Source organism: Candoia aspera, chromosome 17 (genome assembly GCF_035149785.1).
Source record: "Candoia aspera isolate rCanAsp1 chromosome 17, rCanAsp1.hap2, whole genome shotgun sequence".
Classification (NCBI taxonomy): domain Eukaryota; kingdom Metazoa; phylum Chordata; class Lepidosauria; order Squamata; family Boidae; genus Candoia; species Candoia aspera.
Window position 1 is genome coordinate 2,785,690 of NC_086169.1, and position 17,843 is coordinate 2,803,532.

General features: G+C 51.3%; 1 protein-coding gene across 4 annotated transcripts in view; it reads left to right on the forward strand.

Annotated features, from left to right (window-relative positions):
- The window catches only part of ATP8B2 (ATPase phospholipid transporting 8B2), a 29,848-nt gene extending 12,780 nt beyond the window's left edge, over positions 1 to 17,068 (forward strand). For 3 of the 4 annotated variants that reach the window (XM_063316585.1, XM_063316586.1, XM_063316584.1), the window contains 19 exons: positions 43 to 201; positions 708 to 796; positions 1,300 to 1,496; positions 3,049 to 3,257; positions 3,588 to 3,631; positions 4,135 to 4,300; positions 4,857 to 5,045; positions 5,691 to 5,806; positions 6,762 to 6,926; positions 7,524 to 7,635; positions 9,243 to 9,348; positions 9,590 to 9,734; positions 10,200 to 10,383; positions 10,958 to 11,181; positions 11,281 to 11,364; positions 12,393 to 12,623; positions 12,934 to 13,072; positions 13,551 to 13,681; positions 14,721 to 17,068. In XM_063316585.1, the coding sequence (XP_063172655.1) occupies positions 43 to 201; positions 708 to 796; positions 1,300 to 1,496; positions 3,049 to 3,257; positions 3,588 to 3,631; positions 4,135 to 4,300; positions 4,857 to 5,045; positions 5,691 to 5,806; positions 6,762 to 6,926; positions 7,524 to 7,635; positions 9,243 to 9,348; positions 9,590 to 9,734; positions 10,200 to 10,383; positions 10,958 to 11,181; positions 11,281 to 11,364; positions 12,393 to 12,623; positions 12,934 to 13,072; positions 13,551 to 13,681; positions 14,721 to 15,017 (2,987 nt within the window). In that variant the 3' untranslated portion in view covers positions 15,018 to 17,068. Of the gene's footprint in view, positions 1 to 42; positions 202 to 707; positions 797 to 1,299; positions 1,497 to 3,048; positions 3,258 to 3,587; positions 3,632 to 4,134; positions 4,301 to 4,856; positions 5,046 to 5,690; positions 5,807 to 6,761; positions 6,927 to 7,523; positions 7,636 to 9,242; positions 9,349 to 9,589; positions 9,735 to 10,199; positions 10,384 to 10,957; positions 11,182 to 11,280; positions 11,365 to 12,392; positions 12,624 to 12,933; positions 13,073 to 13,550; positions 13,682 to 14,720 lie in introns of those variants that run through there. The other variant, XR_010068810.1, reaches the window with a different exon arrangement.
- Positions 17,069 to 17,843: the final 775 nt, after the last annotated feature.

Sequence of the window (17,843 nt, forward strand, 5' to 3'; positions counted from 1 at the left end):
ACCCCGTCACTGATCTTCCCCTTGGCATCTTTTTAATTTTAGGAGAGGTGATTTGCGAAGCCCCCAACAACAAACTGGACAAATTCAGTGGGATGCTGTACTGGAAGGAGAGCAAATACCCTCTGAGCAATCAGAATATGTTGTTGCGTGGTTGCGTCCTTCGCAATACGGAATGGTGCTTCGGCTTGGTCATTTTCGCAGGTATGCAGGGCCGGCGGTCCCCCGTGCAGCTCCCAAGCAGGGACATGATATGAGATGGAAAACAGAAAGCCTGTTGGGGCAGAAAACCATTTGTGACCTCCCCAGCTGGCCTCTGACAAGCAAAGTCAACGGGGGAAGCTGGATTCGCTTAACGACCGTGGCAAAAAAGGTTGTAAAATCTGGCGTGACTCACTTAACGACTGCCTCACTTAGCGACAGAAGGTCCAGTCCCAGTTGTGGTCATAAGTCGAGGACTACCTACATTAAGGCAGCAGGGAAGTCAACAATCGCTTGAGTTCTTTGCGGTGGTCTTCCCTGTTCATTGAAAATTAATTTGCGATGTGGCTTTGAAGGATCTTTATTAGAAGCAGCGTGGGCCCCCTTCCAAGGAGGGGGCAAGCCAGGGGTGGCATCGGGATTGGCCGGAACAATTTGGTAAAAATAATTCAAAATTGGGAGAAGCGAAAAAAGTTTTGCCAAAGGGTTCTCGGTTCTCCGTTTCGCAGGGCCGGACACCAAGTTAATGCAAAACAGCGGCCGCACGAAATTCAAGAGGACGAGCATTGACCGTTTGATGAACACTCTGGTGCTCTGGGTAGGTAAGCGCCCCGTGGCCACGTTACGGTTCGTTCACTTTCCGCCCTCCTCCTTCGGATGCGGGATTTGTCCCCGGTTCGCATGCCTGCGTTTTCTCAGCCCTGGGGCATTTGGTAGACACCCGCTGCTGTTTTAGTTTTCCGGGTGAGAAACAGAGGCAGGGAATTCTGTGGGATGCTCCACTAGGGGGCAGCCCAGCCCTTGGCTGTCTATGCAGGGTTGGCATCCCTGGGAAGGGAGGGGAGCTGATTTTTACTGGATTTTACTACATTTTGGGGGTCAGCTTACTCCAAGGTGCTCTTCTGCAACGCTCAAGGCGGATCCGAGTTGGGATGACCAGTTGCCGGGGGTGTTGCTTGGATTGACCACGTCTTGGGGCAAAGGGCCAGGACACAGAGGTGGCTTTGCTGAGACAGGGACAGACAAGTTGAAGAGGTGAGGGATGCCATCCTGCTTCGTCTCTCCTTTACCCAAACTGGGCTGTCTCCTTCCCATGGGCAGATTTTCGGGTTCCTTGTCTGCATGGGGGTGATCCTGGCCATCGGCAACTCCATCTGGGAATACGAAGTGGGCGCCCGCTTCCAGATTTACCTGCCTTGGGACGAGGTGGTAGACAGTGCCTTTTTGTCGGGATTCCTGTCCTTCTGGTCGTACATCATCATCCTCAACACCGTCGTCCCCATCTCTCTTTACGTGAGGTATTTCGCACTTGGGTCTCTTGAGCTGGCCCAACTGGGATGTAGGATGAGAAGTGGAGGGTGGTGGGCATCAGTGCCCGCCCCTCACTTCTTCCTCCAGAAGTCAGACTAATCGTTGTTAAACTAACTCTTAAAGTGGGGGCCAGTTTGGTTTAGTGGTTAAGGCACCAGGCTAGAAACCAGGAGGCTGTGGGTTTGAGTCCTGATTCAGGCACAAAGCCGACTGGGGGACTTGGGGCCAGTCCCTCTCTCTCACCCCGGGAAGAAGGAAGAGGAGGCCAGGGCCGACCACTTCCAAAAACGCCACTTAGAAAATGCCACCTCCAGTTGAGATTGACTCGATGGACCATCACGAGCACCACCATGCAAGTCAGATGGGGCAGCTGGGCAAGCAAGCTTCTGAATGTCTGAACTCACCCAGCAGTTCCCCCGGTTGGGAACGATGGATCGGCTGCATTCGCTCCGGCTCAGCGATGCAGCGTCGAAGTTTCCCAGCTCAGGAAAGGGGTGAATTCAGAAACCCAAAGGCCATTTTATGGGGGAGTGGGCCGTTTTTAGCCCAGTCTAAAATTCCAGAAAGGAAGCATGGATTTTGGGGTGCAAGAGCAGATGAGCACAAATCTTTGGGGTAGGGGACTTCCTTTCTTTCTGATACTGTTGATTCCTGGGTGGGTGGGGGGGATGAACCAGCTCTATCCCGTTATGCTGAACCACAGCTGTAGTAGTAGTAATAATAACATTAATAATAATAAAAATTCCCAGCTAATTCTCAGGATTCCCTTGGCACCCCATGCTGTTTAGATTTGACTTTCTTTGTTCCCCTTTATTCTTTTGAGATGAACTTTTCCTCTCCTTGACTTTCTCTGGCTTTATCTTTTTTCTTTTTAAATCCCCTGTTCTTTTGGCTTTTCCGGCATGAGCATTTCTTTTCTCGCTCTTTAGCCCCCAGGTAAGAGGTCTCCTTCCCGTTTTCCAAGCCAGCCAAATATCCCTCTGATGTTGGCTTGTAGTGTTTCCTGCCTTGCCCCCGCCCCCCAGCTCCCTCCTTCCTCTTTCCTTCCAAGGTCGTAGCAAAATCAGAGCCCCGTGACCAACCCATTTCTCCATCTTTCTTCGTCCCTCCTGGGGTTATTCTTTTATTGATCGCTCACCCGGGCATTTCCTGTGCACTCCCTGAAGCAGCCCCCCTCCTCCCCAAAGAAATAGAAATGCCCCTAAAGCAAATCAGCCAAAAAACGGAGCCTCCATGGGTAGGAGCAGTCTGTCTTAAAGCCCTAGGTGCCGAGTGGGACCAGCAGCTCTTGCCTTTGGACCTTCGCAGGAAACAAATGCAGAGTTGCCTTTGTAGGGGTGGGCAACCTGCCTTCAACAATATTTTGGATTTCAAGTCCTGTTTGAAAAGGGTTATGGGAGACGTAGTCCATAAGCACAAAGGGAGAGTGCCAGATGGGAAGTGACAATCTCCCTTATGGGCATCCTTTGGGTGGGTGAAGGCACATGGGTTCCGGGGTCGCCATTGGGGTTCCAACCTTCTTTGCTCCATTTCCGGCAGCGTGGAGGTGATCCGCCTCGGGCACAGCTACTTCATCAACTGGGACAAGAAAATGTATTGTGGGAAACGGTGCACGCCGGCCGAGGCCCGGACCACGACGCTGAACGAGGAATTGGGTCAGGTGGAGTACATCTTTTCGGACAAGACGGGCACCCTCACTCAGAACATCATGGTCTTCAGCAAGTGCTCCATCAACGGACGCAGCTACGGTGAGCCATCCATCCATCCATCCATCCATCCATCCATCCATCCATCGTGGAGCCTCTCTGTTCCGGGGCAGTCTACCTCCAGCTGCCTTCTAAGAAAAGGCTCTTGCTGCGTCCTCTCTTGATTGCCTCTCTGTCCGTGGGACTGACGGGCAACGTGAATAAAAGGCTGTTGAAATTGGGTCCAGCTGCAATTCTTCCCACTCAGCCCAGGCAAAGTGCCCTGTTGCATTCAACGCAGAGCCCCGAGATCTGCAATCTGAACCCCTCTCTGGAAGCATTTAGGCTTCCCTTTCTTGTGTCCCGCCTTCCGAGTCTCGCTCTTTTCCGCAGGCGACGCTCTGGATGACCTCGGGTACAAGGCTGAGCTTGGAAAGGTAACACACCGCCGGGGACTCTTTCAGGGTGGCAGGAAGGAAGAGGAAAATGTGGGGTTTTAGGAAAGGCTCCACCCACCGAGCTGTGGAGCCGAAAAGCCACCCTTGCCCCAGGCCAGTCTCCCTTCAAACCCAGAAATGCAGAGATGTGCATCTCGGAGAAGCATGCTAAGCATGGGCGTGCGCCTTCTGAAAAGTGGGGTGTGGCCAGGCTAAAAAGGGGCGGGGCTGAAACACCCCCCCACCCCCCCAGACAAAGCCGCCGATTCTCATAGGCTTCAACCCGGTTAAGCGAGATGCTGCATTCCCGCTGTGCCGTTGGTTGCATTACAGGTTGCAACTTGGCGACAGCTGTGTGGAAATTTCGGGGGTCCCCTCACACCCATGGGGGCCTTGCCTTGTGGACCCCCCGGTTTACAGCGTGTGCATCGGCCCGTTAAGCCACTCGCTCTGCTGTTTGTCTTTTTGGCCTGCGGCAAGCTGCGTCGAACCCTTTCTTCCAGAGAACAGATCCGGTGGATTTTTCCTGCAACCCGCTGGCCGATCCCACGTTTACCTTCTGGGACACCGGACTTTTGGAAACGGTGAAGCTGGGCGACCTTCATGTCCATGAGTTCTTTCGTCTCCTCGCTCTTTGCCACACCGTCATGTCTGAAGAGAAATGCCCAGGTTAGGACGGGAAGTTGGCGCTCAAGAGACGGAGAAGCAAAAAATCTGGGCAACGGGGGGTCCTGTGCGGAATGCGTCGGGTTCTGTCTGGGATTCCTGCCGATCTTAGCCAAACGGAACCCAAACGATCGCATATTTTTTTCTTTCCTTTTCCCATGTTCTCTTTAATATACCGAGTTTTAAACGGTCAATTCCCTGGGCAGTGTCCTGTCCTGATAGTTTTCTGCAACCTTCAATGTACTCTGGAGATCATACAATGATATAAGCATCATATTAATAAGAATCTTGTCAATATGTGTTTTGCACAACAGCAGAAACCTTAAGCATGGTTTATAAGCCACAAGAGCAGCCAAAGCCCCAGATAGGCTACTTTAGGGCTTAGCGTGGTGTGTGAACTGAAGGCTTTGCTGCAGAAGAGCTGGGGGTGAAGAAAACTCCAAAATGCATCCTTTTCAAATATCCTTGCAGGGTTAGAAATCTGGGAGGCAACACAATGATCCAAAATGTTCAGCCTGGATTGTCGCTCCGTTCCCCTTGTTCCTTGCCCCCTTTACAGGAGAATTGTACTACAAAGCCCAGTCTCCCGACGAGGGCGCCCTGGTGACCGCTGCCCGCAATTTTGGCTTTGTGTTCCGCGGGCGCACCCCCAAGACGATCACGGTGCAGGAGCTGGGGCGGCCGGTCACCTACCAGCTTCTTGCCATTTTGGACTTCAACAACGTTCGCAAGCGAATGTCGGTCATTGGTGAGGAAGGGGAGGCAACGGCCGGGGAGGAGACGGGGCCCTCAGGAGCTCGCGGCCTCGTCCGGGCTGGGGTGGCGAGGCCGCGTCTGCGTTGCCAGCAGAGACGCCCCTGATTTGATCGAGTTGATCTGGCAGGGCTGTTGTCTTGCAGGAAATGGGTGGGGAGAACCTTGTAGCTATTATGAGTAAATAAATTATATATCTCCCCATGTAAACTCTATCATTTGTTTTCCTACCTTCCATTTCCCTCCCTCCCTTTCTCCTTCCTTTCTTCCTTCTCTCTTTCTCTCTTTCTTTCTCTTTTTCTTTCTCTCTCTCTCTCTTTCTCTTCCATCCCCTTCCCCTTCCCCTTCCTTCCTTCCTTCCTTCCTTCCTTCCTTCCTTCCTTCCTTCCTTCCTTCCTTCTCTTTCTCTTTCTTTCTCTCTCTCTCTCTTTCTCTTCCATCCCCTTCCTTCCTTCCTTCCTTCCTTCCTTCCTTCCTTCCTTCCTTCCTTCCTTCCTTCCTTCCTTCCTTCTCTCTTTCTCTTTCTCTTTCTCTTTCTCTTTCTCTTTCTCTTTCTCTCTTTCTCTCTCTCTCTCTTTCTCTTCCTTCCCCTTCCTCTTCCCTCCCTCCTTCCTTCCTTCCTTCCTTCCTTCCCCACCAGTGCGGAATCACGAGGGGCAAATACGCCTTTACTGCAAAGGGGCTGATATCATTCTCTTGGAAAGGCTTCACCCTGGCAACCGAGAGTTGTACAACCTCACCACTGTCCATCTCAACGTAAGCAGTCAGCACCTTGGGGGTTGTATGTGTGGAAATAATGCAAAAGCAGGCAAATGTTTCTAGCAGGGGACCCTATTTCTGATTTTTTTCAACATTTCCGTCCCCCCGAAGGACCCCCAAGGAAAACCTGTCAGTGAGCAGATAGATCCAAAATGTTTGAGCTCCTTTTTAATCCTTGTGGTGTTTTTTTAAAAAACGTATTTAGTACACTTGCTGATGCCCACACAGCCGGAAACCCTGTTTTATTTTAACCGTGGTACTTAGCCTGAAAGAGGCATTCGAAAGGGGGTGAAGCCCATTGGGTAAGGTCCTGCTGGGGTGATCTGGATATTTTCTTTCAATCCCACCTCCCCTGCAGGGTTTTTTGGGGGATAAAATTGGGAAAGAGGCAGGTCTCCCAAACGGGAAAAAGGAAAAGGTGTTTTTTAAAAAAAAAATTATTTAAAGTTTTACAAAGAAAGTAAAAACTAACACAAACTAATAAAGAGTAAAAGGAGGGAGGGAGGGAAGGAGGGAGGGAGGGAGGGAGGGAGGGAAGGAAGGAAGGAAGGAAGGAAGGAAGGAAGGAAGGAAGGAAGGAAGGAAGGAAGGAAGGAACAAGCTTCCGATTTCCTTTGTAGCAAATATAAGCTCAATCACAAAATTAACTCTTACTCTATGGTTACAAAAAAAAGCTCACTTTTTTTATTATCCATTTTTTTTCTAATCATCAAAACCACAAACCACAAGTGCATTTTTTCCCGTTTCATGCAAAACGTCTGTAAGGGGTGGGAAAAGGTGTTTTAGAAGCCGAGAGCTGCGAGCAAGGCGGGAGGCTGGGCGTGCAAACGTGTCAGGACCAGGATGGGACGGGGCAGAGGTGTCCGGCGTGGCTTCAGAAAGGTGAGGCCGCCCTGAGCTCCGGCCGGCTGCGAAGGCGGCTCTTTCCAGCTCTGTTCCTCCCCGCTTGCAGGAATACGCCGGCGAGGGTCTTCGCACGCTGGTGCTGGCTTATCGGGACCTGGAAGAAAAGTCCTACGCCGGGTGGGCCGAGCGGCTTCAGCAAGCCTCCCTGGCTGGCGAGGGGCGCGAAGAGCGGATGGCCCGGCTGTACGAGGAGGTGGAAAATGACCTGGTGGTGCGTGTTGGGACCCCCTTCCCTGCTTTATCCCCCTGGATCATCTTGGACCCCCCTCCTGCCACTTTGTCCCCTTTTCCATCCTGCCCTGTCGCTGTTTTTTTCTTTTAAAAAAAAAAATGGTTTGCAAAACTGTCAAACGGCTCCCCGAAGGGTCTGGTGCAGCTTAGCTGGAGCAAAACCCAGGTAGTCCTCGCTTAACACCCATTCGTTTAGTGACTGTTCAGACTTACAACGGTGCTGGGAAAACCGACTTGTGGCTGGTCCTCACACTTACGGCCTTTGCGGCATCCCCGCAGTCCCGTGATCACAATTTGGGCACTTGGCAACCGGTTCTCCTTTATGACTGTCGTGGTGTCCCGGAGTTATGTGATTGCCACTTTCGACCTTCCTGGCCAGCTTCTGGCAGGCAAAATCAACGGAGAGCTGTGTGATTCGCTTAACGACCGCTGCAAAAAAGGTTGTAAATCGGGTTGGATTTGTTTAATGACCGCTTCGCTTAGCAACCGAAATTCCAGTCCCAATTGTGGTCGTTAAGCGAGGACTACCTGTAGAACAATGTTTTTCTTCTTCTTTTTCATCATCTTTTTCCTCCAGCTGCTGGGAGCGACGGCTATCGAAGACAAGCTGCAGCAGGGAGTTCCGGAGACCCTCGCTCTTCTTAGCTTGGCCAACATTAAGATTTGGGTCCTGACAGGGGACAAACAAGGTGACAGACTGGTCAAAGGCAGCCTTTATCTTTGCGTTCCCTTGTTTTTTTCCGTCCGTTTTCTTTTCTTTCAGTTCGCGTTTTGGTGTTTTCTTCCTCCCTTTGAGTTTTCTCTTTTCCTTTGTGTGTCTCCCTGTTCCGCTTGCCTTTTCTCTTCATTTCTCTCCCGAGCGGCCCCTTTTTTCCCAGGATTGGGGTTGACTCATGCATTTGCTGAACTATTTCGAGACTGACCTCGCAGGGCACGCGGTTTCCAGAAAACCCGGCGTCCGGTTTCTGTAAAAATAACCACTTAAAATACGATATGCCAGCTAGCAATGAATCAGTGAAACAGGCCCAGGCCTGTATCAAGCTTTGAGAAAAATCTGCTCCGAATAAGTGAGCTATTAAGGACCATTTACAACCTTGTCTTGACGTGGTCCCTGAAACGTAACTCATTAGAGAGGGAGGCTTGCAGAGTAAACCTGAGCTGTCGCCAACAGGGAGGCTGAAAATCCCCATCTGCGTTTTGAGCACTTCAGTGACTCATGACCAGCGGAAGGAAGCTGGTCCATTTATCCCTCCGTGAATATTTGGTCCAACACACTTAACTCCTAAATCTGTCCATGCTCTGAATTTGTGAAACAAATACCAGTCTATCTATAAATCTCTCTCTCTAAAGGCTGCCTGTCTACATCTCTCTCTCTAAATATTTATCTCGTCTGTCTAAGCATCTCTCTTCATCTAAATATCTGTCTATATTTAAATATCTATCTATCTTTAGATATCCTTAGGTGTATAGAAAGAGATAAATACCGATCTACGTCTACATCTATCTGTCTTTAAATATATATTTAAATATTTGCCTATCTAAATCTCTTTAGATGTGTAGGAAGAGATACTTACCTATATGCAGATATCTAAATATTTGTATCTAAATATCTGTCACCTATCTGTCTGTCTATCAATTTGTCTGTCTGTCTGTCTGTCTGTCTGTCTGTCTGTCTGTCTATCTATCTATCTATCTATCTATCTATCTATCTATCTATCCTTATATCTATCTATCTATCAGTTTCTGTCTAAATACCTATCTCTATCTAACTAAATATTTATCTAAATATTTGTATCTAAATATCTGTCACCTATCTGTCTGTCTATCAATCTGTCTGTCTGTCTGTCTGTCTGTCTGTCTGTCTGTCTGTCTATCTATCTATCTATCTATCTATCTATCTATCTATCTATCTATCTATCTATCCTTATATCTATCTATCAGTTTCTGTCTAAATACCTATCTCCATCTAACTAAATATTTATCTAAATATTTGTATCTAAATATCTATCATCTGTCTGTCTTGCTCTAAATACCTATCTGTCTATATCTATCTAAATATTCGTATCTAAATTATCTGTCTGTCTGTCTGTCTGTCCAACGGTCCATCTGTCTCTGCCTGTTTAGCTCCGGGCTCCCCTAGGACGTTGGTAGCCATCTGGGAAGGGGGCAATGCTGTGCCTCTCCCGGGGTGCGCTGATAAACACGGGGACCCCTCCCTGCAGTCAGCGAGAGTCCAAGGAGCGTTGGATTTGGTGGGTCTGGTTTCGGGAACCCCTCTCTGCCTCTCCTTCCTCAGAGACGGCGGTCAACATCGGGTACTCCTGCAAACTGCTGACCGACGAAATGACAGAGGTCTTTGTCATCTCCGGACACACCGTCTTCGAGGTCCGGCAAGAGCTGCGGTGAGTGGGCTTTTCCCACACCCCGTCGCCCATCCCGGGGCCTTGTTTCCGTGCGCTTGAGATGGCATTTTCCGACTTTGTTTGCTCCCTGCGGTGTTGGCAGCATGCATATTTTTTTGGTTAAATCATCCGAGCCCAGCAAATGAAGAACTTGGACACATGAATAAATTTGGGGGGGTCCCTCCTTTTTTAGACCCCCCCTTTTTTACTGTAATAATTGTGCCTCCCCCTCCTCTGGCAGGAAGGCTCGAGAGAAGTTGATGGACTCGTCACGGTCGATGGGAAACGGGTTCGCCTACCAGGAGAAGCTGTCCACCTCAAAGCTGACGTCTGTCCTGGAGGCCGTGGCGGGGGAATACGCCTTGGTTATCAACGGACACAGCCTGGTACAGAGTGATGGGGCTGTTTAAAAAAGAGCGATGTAGATCTGGGGCTCATTCCTGTAGAATTTCAGAAGAGGGGGCTGTTGAGGTCATCCAGACTGAGCCACTGGCCAACACAACCGTAGTCTCAGCTTAGGAAAAAACCACCTGCCGTGAAGATGCCTTCCTTCTTTAATTTCTACCTGGTTTGGATAAAGTCCCCTGCAGAAAGCTGTGGATAAAATATCTTGCGTAAAGTGGTGCGCCCCTCTTTTCTCCTCTTCCCCTCTGATCCAATTTTATGAGAACCGAGTTCAGAACATTCCTTGGGAATGGTAGGGGCCAGCCGAGGCAGAGAGAGGAAGAAGAGTGTACTAAGGTAGACTGCTGCTGGCCATGGGGGTGCCATTAAAGGATCCCGACTCTTTCAGGCATGAACCGAAAAGTGGGGTGCTGCTCCCATGAACTCTCCCCTCGTTTCCCTCCCAGGCGCACGCCCTGGAAGCCGACATGGAGCTGGAGTTCTTGGAGACGGCGTGTGCTTGCAAGGCGGTCATCTGTTGCCGAGTGACCCCCTTGCAGAAGGCTCAGGTGGTGGAGCTGGTGAAGAAATACAAGAAGGCCGTTACCCTGGCCATCGGGGATGGGGCGAACGACGTGAGCATGATCAAGGGTGAGTCTCCGGGTGGGCAGTGGCGCCAGGAATCTTGAAGCCTAGGAATCCTTTTGAAATCTGCACGTGGTTCCTTGCGCAGTCGTCTCCAGCCAGTTGTGAGCTGTGGGATTCTGGGAATTGGAGTCCCCAGGTCGGGAGGGGGTGTCCCAGAATTCTCAGCCTCGTCCACAACAGCTAGGGGATTTTGGGAACTGGAGTCCCAGGTCAGGAGGGGATGTCCCAGAATTCTCAGCCTCATCCACAATGGCTGGGGGATTCTGGGAATTGGCGTCCCCAGGTTGGGAGTGGGTGTCCCAGAATTCTCAGCCTCGTCCGCAACGGCTGGGGGATTCTGGGAATTGGCGTCCCCAGGTTGGGAGTGGGTGTCCCAGAATTCTCAGCCTCATCCACAACGGCTGGGGGATTCTGGGAATTGGCGTCCCCAGGTTGGGAGTGGGTGTCCCAGAATTCTCAGCCTCGTCCGCAACAGTTGGGGAATTCTGGGAATTGGCGTCCTCCAGGTCGAGGACAGCTGCCCAGATGCCGCCTTGACCTCCTTCTGCTTTTCGGCTCCCCCCCGGGTTCGCGGCAGCCGCCCACATCGGCGTGGGCATCAGTGGCCAGGAGGGGATCCAGGCCGTGCTGGCCTCCGACTACTCCTTCTCCCAGTTCAAGTTCCTTCAGCGCCTGCTGCTCGTGCACGGACGCTGGTCGTACCTCCGGGTGTGCAAGTTCCTCTGCTACTTCTTCTACAAGAACTTTGCCTTCACCATGGTGCACTTCTGGTTCGGCTTCTTCTGCGGGTTTTCGGCCCAGGTGCGGCACCTGGGACCCGCGGGGGCTGGAGGGGGCCCGGCGGATGCGGGTAGCCTGGACGGCGTGAGGGCTGACGTCTTCCTTTTCTCTCCTCCCAAGACGGTGTACGATCAGTACTTTATCACGCTGTACAACATTGTTTACACCTCCCTGCCCGTCCTCGCCATGGGGGTCTTCGATCAGGTCAGTCCGTGCCCCCGGCCACCTTCACGTCAGCGGGGTGGGGCCAGGGGGGCAGCTGAGCAAAGGGCTCGTTTAAAGTAGGGCAACGATGCGGAGGAGGACTGCTGCTGCTGCATCTCGGTATGAGTCCCTGTTCGGAGCGTGCCTCCAGATCAGGGACTCGGGCAGAGACGGACTTTGGAGGGACGACTGATTTATTTGTTTATTTATTAAAGAGATTTATATGGCCGCCTGACTCACTCATGGTGATGCCGGGTGGCTTACAAAAATAAAAGGCTGTGAGCAACGTTTCTTTTCTGTTTATGGAGCCTCCGCAGGCTAGAAAAAAATTGCCAAAGCCGCTTCCAAGGGTAACATGAGCTGCAGATTTAAGGGGAAGCCCTTGGCTTTTGGTGAAAGCAATGCAAACCAATAATAATAAGGGGGGGGTGTCTGATTTTATTTCAGTTCCGTGTGCTTAGCATTTGTTACGGCAGGGAAAAGAAGGAAAGAAAAATCTTGCTTTGCTTTTTTAAAAAAGAAAAAAGTTAGTGGGAAAGTACTTCTCCAGGAGATGGTTACCAGGCTGTGCAGCCATGAGGTCTAGAGCCTTGAAAAGGAAGGGAGGGAGGGAGGGAGGGAGGGGGAGGATGGAAGGAAAGGAAAGGAAAGAGGGAGAATGGGAAGGAAGGAGGGAAGGAAGGAAGGGGAAAAAGGAGGGGAAGGGTGGAAGGAAAGGAAAGGAAAGGAAAGGAAGGAGGGAGAATGGGAAGGAAGGAAAGGAAGGAAGGAAGGAAGGAAGGAAGGAAGGAAGGGGAAAAAGAAGGGGAAGGATGGAAGGAAAGGAAAGGAAAGAGGGAGAATGGGAAGGAAGGAGGGAAGGAAGGAAGGAGGGAGGGAAGGAAGGAAGGAAGGAAGGAAGGAAGGAAGGAAGGAAGGAAGGAAGGAAGGAAGGAGGTGTGTCAGAAAACAGGAGAGAAGGAAGGAAGGAAACCGTCAATCTGCCCAGCTAAACTACTGCTCCCTGAATTGTTCCTCTGCTCTCCCAGGATGTGCCCGAACATCGTAGCCTGGAGTACCCCAAGCTGTACGAACCGGGGCAGTTGAACCTCCTGTTCAACAAGCGGGAGTTCTTTGTCTGCATCGCCCAGGGCATCTGCACCTCCGTCTTCATGTTCTTCATTCCCTATGGGGTCTTCAGCGACCACGCCCACCTGGCTGACTACCAGTCCTTTGCCGTTACGGTGGCCACCTCCCTCGTCATTGTGGTCAGCGTGCAGGTGTGTGGCGTCCTGCCCTGGCCTGCCTGTCCCCGAACCCCCAACGCTGATGGCTTTCCTGGGAGAGTTTCCCAGGGCCATGCGCAGATTCAGTAAAAAAAAAAAAAAGGCAGTGCCCGAAGACTCAATAATGCCCTCACCGTGCCCGCTGGCGTTCCAGGATCTGAGCGCCTGCTCCTGGGGGCAAATGCCCAACCCAATTCCTTTGGAAGCACAAAGGCCCCGGCGGTGTTTCCCAAGGCTCCTGGAATAAGCCACAGGACAGGCTTGGGAGATCTCCTGGTGGTCACCTTTCCCCCTCCCTCAACAGATTGGCCTGGATACAGGGTTCTGGACGGCCATCAACCACTTCTTCATTTGGGGCAGCCTGGCTGTTTATTTTGCCATCCTCTTTGTCATGCACAGCAACGGCCTCTTTCAGCTTTTCCCCAACCAGTTTCGTTTTGTTGGTGAGTATGGGGACAAGAAGGGAAAAGATGCCTTTGGGTTTTCTTAGTTGCCTGGGGTGGAGCTGCAGGACCCTTAAAATCCCTTATTTGCAGAAGAAATACTTTTGTGGGCAAAAAGCAACTTATGGAATAATCTTGCGCAGCCAAGGGTGGGCATCCTGGGAGAATTCTAATACCTATCCTGGGGCAATGCATCCTGGGAGAATTCCGGTACCTGGCCTGGGGCAGTGCATCCTGGGAGAATTCTGGTGCCTGGGCATTCTGGGAATGCATTCTGGGAAAATTCTCCCCTTCTTGGCTGCTTTTAGAATAAGGAGTCCTGATGGTGAAATCTCAGGGCATCTGCATGTGGCACATATAAAAAAGGGCACAGTCTTGTTGGCATGGGGGGGTACCATTCTGGCTTTCTTGCCCCTCTGTCCCTTCCCCTCCAGCCTATTGGCTTCTTTCCTTGAACCCTTGTCCTCCTTTGCGCCAGGCAACGCCCAGAACACGCTGGCCCAACCCGCCGTGTGGCTCACCATTGCCCTCACCACCGTGGTCTGCATCATGCCAGTCGTGGCCTTCCGTTTTCTCAAGCTGGACCTCAGACCGGAGCTCTCGGACACGGTGGGTGAAGATTGGGGCCCTTTGGGTTCCTTGCGGGACGATTCCCTGCTAGGATCCGTGGCGCAGGCAGTCTCCAGACAAATTTTAGCTTACTGCGGCCACGGATAATGTGGGCATGGGCCAAGACAGCCCTTTGATGCCTATTGCGAATTATATCTTTTAAAATCAATTTCCCAGTTAATCTGGGTGAGTGCGTATGAGGGGGAACTCAACCACACGGACGTTAAGCAAATCACGTGGTTCCCCCTTGATTCTGCTTGCCGGAAGCTGGCCAGAAAGGTCAAAAATGGAGATCGCATGCCCGTGGGATGCTGCGACGGTCGTAAATGCGAACTGGTTGCCAAGTGCCCAAATCGTGACCATGTGAATGCAAGGATGCTGTGACGGTCGTAAGTGCGAGGACTGGTCACAAGTTGGTTCTTTTCCAGTACCTTCGTAACTCTGAACTGTCACTAAACAAAAGATCGTTAAACGTGGACTAGCTGCAGTTGGCTGTTGGGGGGGGAGTTGTTTAAAAAAATGAAGCAGGAAAGAAATTGAAATGGAGGGCTTGGTTGGCTAGCTAGATTCCCATAACTCCAATGTTTAGTTCCAAGTCCAGCTTGCTAAATTAATTTCGTGAAGCCCACTACAGCAGGTCCCCGGTTTAAGAACGTCCCAGTTTATGGATGACTTCTAGTTAAGAACAGACTGCCATGAAGACTTCTATATTAAAAATTCAAGTGAAGTACAACATTTCGGGTTAAACACACCATGCTACTTTGTGCGTTCCTATGTTTCAGATATTTTTGTGTAATTGGAAGTGTTTCTTAAGTTTTATATGCATAGAAAGGTAAAATATATACTGTACACTGATGCTCAATAGGCTGTTCCGACTTACAGACCAGTACAACTTAACGACAAACCTAGGAACAGAACTCGGTCTTAAACCGGGGACCTGCGGTAATTAAAACAGGGATGCTGGTGCCTTCAACGAGACGGGGAGGAACAAATTGGCCTTTCTCACCTTGACGTTTCCTCGCTCTGCGTCCTTCCGCAGGTGCGTTACACCCAGCTGGTCCGGAAGAAGCAGAAGACTCAGCATCGTTGCATGGGCCGGGTGGGACGCCCGGGTTCACGACGCTCCGGCTACGCGTTCTCCCACCAGGAAGGTTTTGGGGAACTCATCACTTCCGGCAAGAACATGCGGCTCAGCTCACTGGCCCTTTCCAGTTTCAGCGGCCGCCCCAGCACCAGCTGGATCGAGACGCTGCGGAAGAAGAAAAGTAGCGCGGGAGGCGAGGCCGGGAGCGGGGCCAGCAGCCCCAGCGGGCCTGACAAGATGCTGAAAGTGTGAGGCAGAACCAGGGGATGGTCCTGGATGGGCAGACCCGCACGCCAAAGACCCCGTTCCACTCCGAGGATGTGAGAAAGCCAGGCAGGAACGGATCGGTCCTCGCGGCAGTTGCGGAGAACTGGAAACCGAGGCTTGAGGTCTAAAGCCATCGCCATTTATTCAAACCACAGAGCCCCAAATTCAAGCCACCGGTGTATTGGGGTAGCCCAGCCCTGGCTGGTTGGCGAAAGGAGGGCGTTAAGCGTTCCTGTCCCTGGATGGGAATCCCCCTGAACTTTTGTGGTCCATTTTTTAAATCCAGGAGGATCCACTCCTTTGGGTAACACAGCATCTTTCCTCCAAACCACATGCGAATGTATGAAGCAGGATGGTTGGGGTGTAACGATGGGGACAAGGTCTGGGGGTGGGGGCATGGAGAAATCCTTCTGCTCCAGCGCTACCACTGTGTGGCTGATGTCGGTCTTTTTCGATCTGGAGAGAGAGAGAAAATAATATTGCAGACGAATCACGTTTACAGAAGAGAGAGGCTTTTCTGCTCCTCGGACGTTCAACTAGTGCTCAAGGAACTGGGTTCAGAGGGAGGGCCCCCCGCTCACCGAAGCAGAAACCAGGCCAGCCTCGCCAGGACAGACCTCGGCATCGGATACTCAGGTTGGAGGAAAGACTCGCTCCGTTGTGATGCCCAAGCCTCAGCACGGGGCTTGGCTCTTCTCAAGGATCAAGAACTTAGAGACGCCCCACAAATCTTCTAAGGAGAGGCCGCGATTGGCACCGGGGGCGGCCGTCGGAGGCATTTGATCTCCCCTGCGGCGGGAGGAAGTAAAGAGGTTTTATTTTTTTATCGTGTCAGGCTTGAGATTGCAAAGAGCTGCCTCCTCTTTGCATGCTCTCCGGGGGTTGCCCAGCCGGCCCCCCGAAGCATTGCGTCCTGGGAGGTCGGGAAAACAGGGGCCGCTGAATCGGAGCAGAGCCAAAGAAGAGCAACGCCTTGTTTCTTTTCTCCCCCAGCCAGACTCGCCAAGCTGCAGGTAGCTTCCACTTCCTTTTGAAGAACTCATTCACCTTCTGGCCCTTCTCTCCTCTTGGCCTCCGTCTTCGTCTGCCGAGGCACGTGAGCTTTTGCACGGAGGGCCTCCCGCGGCTGCTAGATTCCCAGCTGCAGATGGATGGAGCAAATCTCCACAAAAGCTAATTTTCCCTACCTTCCTCCAGAGTAGTGTTTCTCAACCGGAACAACTTGAAGATGTGTGGACTTCAACTCCCAGAATTCCCCAGCATCACTGGGGGAATTCTTCAAGTTGTTCAGGTTGAGAAACACTGCTCTTAAGTGAAGGGCAAATTCCTATATTCCGGTTTGGGTAGAGAATTCCTCAGAGCTGGCTCAACCATTAGGGGAAAAGAAGTAACAGCAAATCCTGCTGAGCCCTCACAGTGGTCCTCTTCTGTCAAAAGGCAGAATTTGGGGTGCCACCTGGTTAAAAGTTTGGGGGGGCCCTTTTCAAATCTATCCTGCTGCCTTGTTCTTGGCCAAATAGAGGGGACAGGCTTACATGCGGCCCTGAAAAAGGAGGGTGAGGCTGGGGGCACCCACCGGCCGGTGCCAACATAGCTTTCCTTGCCCGCCAACATTTTGGCTGGTGTGCCATGGAAAGCGAGTAGCCCAGTTGAAAAGCGGCAGATACATCGCCCCAAGAGACACGCCAGCGTCGGATCTTGATCTTTCAAACACTTCCATTGCTCCGCTCACCAATTTGGACTGCCAACGAGTTTGGACTGATTTGGGGCAGGCGACCTGGGTCTTAGCGCCACGGGCAAGGGGCCGTGCCCAGCGCTCATTTCAGACCCACCTTGATACCAAAGAGGAACTGTTTGTCAGCCAGGGAGAGAGGGGCATTCCAGTTGGCAGCAGCCTGTCCGTTTTGGCGGAAGGTGCAAAGACGCGGCTGCGCCACGCAGGGATTAAGGAACATTCCGTATAATTTATTATACATTTCTATACTGGGCAGAATTGTATCGTTTTATGAATATAAAGAGAAATTGCATTTTCTTTAAAAAAACAAAATGTGGTTATTTGCAGCGCTGGGCATCTGTTGTGGACCTCCCAGGGAAAAACAGCCAGTTCTGTCCGCTACGGCGTACAGTACGTTCCCCTGCTAATGTGGAGGGGACATGGCTTCTAATATCTTTTCTTTTCACATTGTCACTGTAAGGACTAGAGACTTGGCTTTCCTTTTATAGGAAGCTGCCAGAGTAGGACTGGGGCTGGCTTGCAAAATTCAGGACCTGCCCAATAGCCCCGGGTGAGCGTTCCTTCACATGCAACAGAGCCCACTTACTGTATTTTGAAACAAGGAATACCCAGTTTTGAGTAAGAACCTTGTTGGCTTCTGTGGTCAAGAAAGGCTTAAATGTCTGGCTTGTTGCAGGAAAGGAAATTACATTCACACAACAGTGTGTTAACTGGGATGTGGGAAAATGCAGCAAGTGGCATTTCTGCCTGCTAAGACGATTCATTTTAAGCCCACCTTTTTGGTAGGTGGTTGGGGCAAGTTCCCGCATCCTGCAAACCCAGATTTTTTGCTGGGGCTCCACTTGGCTTGGAAAGACGCTGTGCCTTTGGGATGTTGGACAGCCTGACCAGGTGACCAGCTCCTCTCTCGGTTTGGAAAATGCAGATTTTCCACAAGCTGGGAAGTTATGAACTCAAGGTAATGAATTACATGGCCCCTTAAACTCAGCTCTTTGAAGAAAGAGCGGGCTTCATTATGCGGGTGGATTTTTGGAAAACCCGTAATGCATCTCATCGCTTTTTCTAAAATAGAGGAA